The sequence below is a fragment of the Physcomitrium patens genome, chromosome 14, assembly GCF_059467195.1.
Source record: "Physcomitrium patens ecotype Gransden chromosome 14, ASM5946719v1, whole genome shotgun sequence".
Taxonomy (NCBI): domain Eukaryota; kingdom Viridiplantae; phylum Streptophyta; class Bryopsida; order Funariales; family Funariaceae; genus Physcomitrium; species Physcomitrium patens.
Genome location: NC_143423.1, coordinates 13892074 through 13900038, shown reverse-complemented (window position 1 = coordinate 13900038; position 7965 = coordinate 13892074). Strand labels below are relative to the sequence as shown.

The 7965-nt window shown below is 36.6% G+C and overlaps 2 protein-coding genes across 7 annotated transcripts; both read right to left on the bottom strand.

The window, feature by feature from the left end:
• LOC112291262 (uncharacterized) lies at positions 1 to 2104 on the bottom strand. 3 transcript variants are annotated; one of them, XM_090255967.1, is made up of 4 exons: positions 1390 to 2104; positions 933 to 1047; positions 786 to 841; positions 1 to 524 (listed from the first exon to the last, which is right to left on the bottom strand). In XM_090255967.1, the coding sequence occupies exons 1-3, from the start codon at positions 1427 to 1429 to the stop codon at positions 814 to 816; spliced, it is 183 nt and encodes a 60-aa protein (XP_090112093.1). In that variant the 5' UTR covers positions 1430 to 2104; the 3' UTR covers positions 1 to 524; positions 786 to 813. The 3 variants fall into 3 exon arrangements, with proteins under 3 accessions (XP_090112093.1, XP_073394966.2, XP_024394191.1); XM_073538865.2 differs by having other exon boundaries at positions 1 to 510; positions 753 to 841; positions 1390 to 2101; XM_024538423.3 differs by having other exon boundaries at positions 1 to 510; positions 1390 to 2094.
• A 2174-nt stretch (positions 2105 to 4278) lies between these two features.
• Positions 4279 to 7567, bottom strand: LOC112291254 (transcription initiation factor IIB). Of its 4 annotated transcripts, none has more exons than XM_090255965.1 (7): positions 6636 to 7567; positions 6359 to 6383; positions 6070 to 6199; positions 5589 to 5719; positions 5291 to 5379; positions 5003 to 5108; positions 4279 to 4874 (listed from the first exon to the last, which is right to left on the bottom strand). In XM_090255965.1, the coding sequence occupies exons 1-7, from the start codon at positions 6980 to 6982 to the stop codon at positions 4851 to 4853; spliced, it is 852 nt and encodes a 283-aa protein (XP_090112091.1). In that variant the 5' UTR covers positions 6983 to 7567; the 3' UTR covers positions 4279 to 4850. The 4 variants fall into 4 exon arrangements, with proteins under 4 accessions (XP_090112091.1, XP_024394174.1, XP_090112090.1 ...); XM_024538406.3 differs by having other exon boundaries at positions 5029 to 5108; XM_090255964.1 differs by having other exon boundaries at positions 5320 to 5379.
• Between the last annotated feature and the right edge of the window lie 398 nt (positions 7568 to 7965).

Genomic DNA, 7965 nt, shown 5'->3' with positions numbered 1-7965 from the left:
TAACAAGAACACCACAAAATTTCTGCCCCGTTGTTTCTGATCCAAGGAAGACTTTCCCCTTTCAATATACACAGAAGTAGATTGAGCTCTGTAAAACAAACTTCTACATGTGATGTTAGTTGCTATCAATGTATCCTTTATATTTTATCAAATCATGTTCAAACGTCGGCATATTCAGCTGAACCAAACGTCATTGATTTGCTTGCACTTGATAGCATTTCAAGATGGATGCCAACAAAGTTAGCGTGTCGAAATGATTGTGTTCCGGCGTCCGTACGGTATCTCGCTATCCATCCACATTTATTTGCTTGAGAATACAAAACATAGTTTCACAGTACACATGACAGCGGGATGAAAAATTGCCAAGGCAACCAGACTGCCCGCAATGAAGAGAACCAATCTTGCGATGTCAGAGTAGAACTGACGACAACATCTCAACTCGGATTTCTTGCGCTCCAAGAGCAGATCTTCTTGCAGGAGTTTTACGGCTTCAATCAGCTGCTCATATCGCTGTAAGCCAGAAACTGTTGGACGTTATCAGGTTTTTCGCGGATGGATCAAAAAAATGCAGTGGTCAATGATACTTTCTACAGAAGGCGTAAACAAAATATGTACTTGAGATTTTTCGCCTCCTAGAATTTGTTTGAGCATAACTATTTCATAGTTTTGAGAGAAGGTTGAACAAGATTCCCTGCCAAGAGTTCAATGAGACACTGAAAAGAATTCCTAGACCCGATTAACCTGTTTCGCACATTACGCATTTCAATAAAATTAAATGATCGCACCCTTGACAATTCTGGCACAGGCTCCTCTTCAAATAATTTTGGATGCGGTTCTCCAGCTGCAAACCTCTCACACCATTTCCCGTCAGTGTCATGTTCAAGCATCTATTTGTAATGTAAATGCACAGAATTGTCAACCACGGCGACAACCTGATCGTCGGCACTTCATTGTCAGGAGGCACCGCAGCGCCGAATTTGAGAGCATCAAAGCTTGTATTGCTTTCAATCGCTTCGTAACGGCTTCCTCCTCCATGCGTGTAGCTAACTGCACATTTCTCACGCTTTAAATGGACAATTCGATACCAATGGTATAATTTCAAGAATCTTTACCTGGATAGAAGCAGGATGCAACCAAGCAAAAATAATAGCGTTCATCCGTCCGGGAACAATTATAACATCTTCACCACCTTCTAATCAACGATTGGAACCAGAAGCTTAGCGACCACGAAACTTTAAAAGTATCCATTCAAAGCATCATACGAACCGCTCGTGTACTACAACCACGAATGGGATAATGTCGATCTCTAGAATGAAGAAGAATCAAAACTCCCGATCGTCAAGTTGTTCTGTCACTTATGAAGAAACTTTTAAGTACTCCAGCACTTACCATACAATGCTAAACTTAGAGCTAGAGGATGTCTTTGCATTCGTCAAAAAAACCGCGAAATCATTCGATGATGCGAAAAAATCAGCTACAATCGCAAGAAATGACAGAACGATTACTGGTCATTGGAAATTGACGAAGTTGTTCTCACGCCGCCTACGCAAACACTTCCCAGAAACTCAAAGAGTTCAATCATCTCATCGGGATTCATACCCTGGAAGTAACTTGGGTATCCACCCTAACCCCGCATTGCGTATGACACCCGGACAATGTGAGTGGTATCAATTGGAATTCTCATCCATCTAATTTGGTTTTATTTTTGTTTTTATGTTATGTTTATAACTTTTTACCCCCTTCTTATAACAAGTTTTACATTAATGGAGTAAATCATAATATTGACTAGTACAATTTCATAATTTTCTATAAATTTGGTGTAAATTAATATTTTTATAACTTTATCAAATCATTATATGAATACTATTTGCATACATGGAGTCTTCTTCAATCATAACCTTTTAAAAACAAGTACTTCATTTAAGATAATGATTCCAAATTCATTTTAAAACTACACATGGTGAAATGTCTTTGTTTTGAATATATTTCCTTAAGCATATAAATTGAGAAAAAATCGAAACAAAATAAAATAAAATGTCTCATCTAAAAGTTGAATTACTAGATATTTTTGGAAACTTTTGGTTGGTTATTGATTTGTTACTGAAACATAATTATTCTTTAAAAAATTATAAATAAATAAAATTATAAAATAATAATGAACATGTATTTTCTGATATTCATTTTATTTTTATTCTATCAATAAATTAATAATACACATTTTAAATACCCTAGCTAAATATGATTTTAGCTACAAAAATAAGTTTATATATATTATGGTTGTGCTAATGTAAAAAATAATAAATAACTTAATAAAATTTTCATTAAATTAAGTATTTCTAAATTATTTTTTTTATAATTATAAATTTGAATTAGAAGAAATAGTGGTTGTTTCCTGGAAACATGCTTAATTGTTCATGGAATTCAAAAAAACAAGTAAAAGAATAAGAAAATAACTTAAAAGATATTAATATATATATAGATAGATAGATAATATATATATATATATATATATATATATACACATATTAAATCGACCCTACCTATCATTATTTTGATCCCATTATTATAATCAACAGTGGATCTCCATCCCATGTACCAATCCCCCATCTCTTGTTCCCATTCCCAACCCTATATCCCATTCCTATCTTCCATCCCAACTCTCATGTCCCTCTTCCAACCTCTCCAAAAAGCCAACCATGTGTGTGAATTTCTTCCAAGGCTATTGGTTATTAGAGAAGTACTTGATAAGTTATCCAATCCTGTTGAGGTTGTTGGTTATCAATATCTTCATCTCAAGCTAAGTACTCTCCTTGCTACTACATTCTATATTGGAATTGTCGAATTCCCTTCATATTGAATAAATCCAAGACTTGAATGCAGACAAATAATTGAATCCACTATGTTTGTAATTCACCAAACCTAGAGGCTACTTGCCAACAACTCAATTTCAAATGAGCCTAGTTCTTCCTAATTCTGCTACTTTTTTGATAAAATTGGACTTGATTTGCATGCAAGAGGTGCTTCTAATCCTCATTCAATCTATACTACTAAAGATATGTTGTCTGTATCCTTTTGTATGAAATAGTGTGACTCTTTACAAGCTCTTGCTTAATGTGGTATGTGCAATTGTGGAGGACTCTAGAAATGGTGTAAGAATCATGTGCTTCTTCAAGTGCATGCTCATGTTCTTTGCTCAAGATTGCTAGGATTGCAAACTTGTAATAATAAATTCATACAATGCACAAATGTACTTATTCCATGCCTTCCTTCAAAAATGCAAATTGGCATCAAAAGCTGCATATTCAACTTGACATTCATGACTTCTCTCTATATGCTTGTCTTTGTGTCAAGTACAAATTATTATCAAATATGATGCTTATGATACACTAATAACCAACAGCCTTAAAAGAAATTCACACACACAATCCATTTTTTGAGAGGAGGGAAGTTATTATTATTTATATTTATATAGTTATATTTATAATCATTAGATTTTATTATATAAAGATAAACCTTTAATTATTAAACTACAAATTTTGTGTTAGATTCATTTGTTATAATATATCTAATGTATAATGTATATAATGTATTTTTTTTGTAAACAAGATATTTTAAATAAGTTTTTGGAACTATACACTTATTAGTATTCTATTTCAAATAATAGAATCATTCTTTATAAAATTTAAAAATACTAATAATCCATTATACTGTGATCAAAGATAATATTAGCTGAACTAGATTATGTTATGATTTTTAATGGTATTTTTTAATAATACTTAAAATCATAAATCCATCTTCTACCACTTGAACTGGCCAAATATCACAATTACAAATATGACTTCATTTCATCTCACTCTTTTAGTACAAAGAAATAAAAATAATAACTGTTAATATTAGAAAGATTTATAAATATAGAAGACATTTTTACTTTTTTAATGCTAAGGAAAAGTACATCTTCTAATAAATACATGGTTTATCTTTTATTATAATTATTATAAGTGATAATTAATTTTCAAATATACATAAGCTAAATACATATCCAAAAAAACAAAAATCACTACTTTTAATAAATAGAAAATAAAGTTTTATACATAGAAAATTCACCTTTATTTGATAAATACAATTATTAAGTATATATTTTTTAATCTTTTTGCTATGACAATTAAGTTTTAAATAATAAGTAAATTTAGAAAAGATTTTTCCATTAAATGTTTCTTGTGTGACTTTCCAAAGTAAAATCAATTACGATGGCTCATCGATAAGCTGCAACTCAATAAACAGATACAATAGAAAAGATATAACTAGTTAAAAATAATAGTAATAATCACAACAGCCAGATATGGTTGACAAGAGCTTTCACTCTCATAAATGTTTTCATCCTGATGCACATGCACTCCTCCGTTCTATGTCCACAATTGAAGTCAAGTTTCTGCTCATCATTCTCACCACTTTGTCCTGAAGCTAATTCCAAGTAAAGTTTTTAAAATGTGTGAAGCATTGTTCACCAAGTTTAAGACCATCACTCATCTTCAAGTGTTGTTAGATACCCAACAACAATGAATGCCATACTCTCCGGGTTGCCTGAAAAACCTGAGCAAAGACGAAGCAGCGTGTGACCTGAGCGAAAAATATATGCAGCTGCTACAAAATATCAATGACCATTGGCCTGACTTAGTCCTTCAAAACATTCCGCTTCTTGGGTGTGGGTACTCCTCCGCTCTACAGATCAAAGATGAAGCTCTAAAGAGCCGGCAAATGTTTCAAATCGACATCTTTGAGAAACCACTCGGGTATGAGTTTGGATGCGTGCGGGTAAAGTTCCCTGTACATGAATCGAATACTCTCCTCATTCACTCCAGCAACCCTTGATATATCTGACAAAACATCAAGAAATTGCTTTCAGAAATTGAGTTTATTAACAGTCCCAAATATACGGTATGTTACTTCATAAATTAAGATGACCAAGTATGGATCCAAGAACTTGATAGCGCACTGCCATTACCACAAAGCCTCGATAAGAATAAACACCTTTTAATTCCTTCTTGTCTTTTTCGTTTAGCTGTGAAATCATAAATATTGCAGCTGCAGCGACTGATAAAGGACTCCTCCTGCGTGTACCCACAAACAAATGCGAATGAGACACGATGAAAACAGTGGTAACTTTACAACAAGGTGTAGTGATAATATGAAACTTGAACCGACATACATCGCCTTCGAAACTCAAGCCAGTTAATAGAAGGTCAATGCTCCAAATTAGGAGGATATATAACATGGAGTAGACGTCACCAACCCAATGACCAGCATCTCCGACTTCTTAACTGTTTCCGTTATAGCTCTAACTTCGTTCTTTTCCATGTCGAGGTGTGAGCAAAATCTCCTCTGTCACAATAGAAGTAAATATTAAAGAGGAGCTCTTCTAGGTACTATCTAGTCCAACGATGGTAAATTGCATACAATGCACATGCCTAACTAGCATTGCAAACAGGAAAATTCTATTTACAACCGTCAGTGATTACCTCGACTGATTAGCTACGTACTTGAGCTCTAATAAATGCCAATGTATAAAATGAAGCTCAACGTAGACGTACCGAAAAGTCGCCTGCATGAATGGTTCCCATTTCCATGGAAATACCCATTCCCTTTTCAATTTGCTTCACAAGCTTCTTGGTAATTCTTCCAGTGTCCGTCTTTGATGCTCCATTTGAAACCGAACATATTTCTTCTCAACGAAAAATATCTATTAGTCCACAGATTCGAATCAAACAGTTCGACCCAAGCAACCTGAATGCCATACTTATATCACAAGCACAACTCACTAGAAGTTAGTATATCAACCGTACTATCCATACAGCTCAATCCAAAGAGAACCTTCACAGTTATTCATCTGTAAGTATAGTCCCAAAAAATTTGAATAAGCTGTGATCGAGGTAGAAACTTAGCAGCGTCCCACTGCCCGCGCTCTAAAAGCTCTAGGTATCTTGAACATTATGACAAAAATGACATGTAAGCATAACAATGATCACACGTAACTGGTGAATTCATAATAAGGCATACGAAAGGGAATGCAACCTTTGAATGTACGAGGCTTATCTTCCTGCCGACAAGCAATGTATAAGCAGCTAGCCAATATAGCCTCATGGCTTCGATTGCGAGTGAGTTTCAGGTCTACCACATTTTTATATATCTCATTAGCCCGATCCTTCACACCAAAGAAGAGGGAAGTAAAAGAACCACTCAATATACTGTATCGACACTAGCTTCCCCAAAATAGTAAGTCACCTTCTCATTTTCAAAAACGCAAAGGAACTCCAGCGCCAGTAGACTAACAAGATGCTTCAACTGAAAAACACTTGCTCACCTTGATTGTTGACACCAGTCCAAGTCTGAATCACGCCCCGCATCATAAATCCTTCATTAGTTAAAATGTTCAAGAAAACAAGATGCAATTCGAGGCTCCACATCCATAAAAAGTTACGGCAAGTGTCTAATTCAAGCTGAATTCACAATGGCAGGGTTGAAAGTGTCGTTGGCCAGAATCGCAAAGAGTGCGGAACCAACCTGACAATATTTTACTGTCAACTGGACGAAAGACTACTTTGATTCAAAACAGCAGAAAAAACCAATATGAAGCTCACCTGTCCGCCATATTCCCAATGGACCGAAACGCAATGATACGAGACTGATCAGGAATCAGGCCCAATTTCGACTGCCGCAGAATAGAGGACATGACGTCGCCCTGTGCACCATTAGACTTGGATATAAAGGACGATAGCCCCCCATCTGCAAGAAGCGGATTGGAAGGGCCACCTATACGCTCTCGATCGATAGAAGATGAATCCGCAAACCATCGCCACTCCCGAGTTTCATCTACCGAACGCTGCTCTAGCACAAGCCCGCATTCCGCACACAACACATCCCCTGCGGCACGGTCTTCCACGACTTGTGTGACTTTACGACACTCAGAACACACTGTCTCATACATCTTCAACCACTGCAATCACAGAATGCAAAAGTATCTACTAAAGTTGGACAGTGCAATGGAACTTCCGATTCAAGTTCGGAAGCCCATGCCATGATCCGCAACGTCAACCACCTCTCAACTAACCCCCATGAAACCGCCCTTCTTCTTCTTCATCCCCACCACACAGCAGCAACGCATTCGCTTATACACCACGTCCAACCCACTCTTTTACTCGAATCACAGTCTCTTGTGCTGCTCCGAAACTCCAACAATGCACTAACACCCGCCTTGATTTACAAGGAACATTGTCTGGCATTCCGGAACTAATCTCCACGAGGAGATGTGTTCTTCCATCCTCAATCCAGACCCCACGGCTCCCGTTATCTCGGTAATGGGTTGATTGATTCTTTGCCAATTCGCAACGAAATCAAGAGCAACGAGCGGCAGAAGAATCAGGCTCGTTGAAGAAATGGGTCCAACCAATTTCGTTGCTGCCATCGGCACCGAGCTAATCTCTTTCTCTCTCTCTCTCTCTCTCTCTCTTCGAAATCAACAAAACCTGAACCCCTTGATCGGCCGTCGAGCTTCTGCATGGGAAATGACAATCGCTGTAGTTTAGAGTTGAGAGTCACAGTTAATATACTCCTGAGCCCGTGCTTCTAGGGAGTGACGCGGAATGACGCCGACTACCGTGAAAAGACGCATCACCGCGGCGCGGTTCCAGGCCCCTTCCGAATTGGACGGATGATATCATTCGTGGAACTTCCCCGAAATCGTTCATCCGTGGTTGTGGAAACTTTAGCTTTTTCAGAACATACATCACCGCCTGCTTTTGCTTTACAGGAATACTTGCATTGCCAACCCATGCTTTATCAATTAACACCCCTTAGTTAATTGATAAAGCGAGTTTATTTATAGGCGTTTATTTTTCTGAAATTATAGCTTTGGATATTTTTTTAATTTTTTATTATTAGTAATTAAGACAACAACTGTAGTAGTTTTAT

Excerpts from the sequence above, each read along its gene's own strand:
- LOC112291262 (XM_073538865.2), bottom strand. Across the intron at positions 842-932 it reads AATGAAGTGCCGACGATCAG|CTGGAGAACCGCATCCAAAA; the intron begins GTTGTCGCCGTG and ends AGAGGTTTGCAG. Across the intron at positions 511-752 it reads ATTTTATTGAAATGCGTAAT|CGATATGAGCAGCTGATTGA; the intron begins GTGCGAAACAGG and ends TCTGGCTTACAG.
- LOC112291254 (XM_024538406.3), bottom strand. The coding sequence starts at position 6,982 with ATGTATGAGACAGTGTGTTCTGAGTGTCGTAAAGTCACACAAGTCGTG. Across the intron at positions 6,384-6,635 it reads ATTGGGAATATGGCGGACAG|ACTTGGACTGGTGTCAACAA; the intron begins GTGAGCTTCATA and ends GGCGTGATTCAG. Across the intron at positions 4,875-5,028 it reads AGACAAGAAGGAATTAAAAG|ATATATCAAGGGTTGCTGGA; the intron begins GTGTTTATTCTT and ends ATGTTTTGTCAG.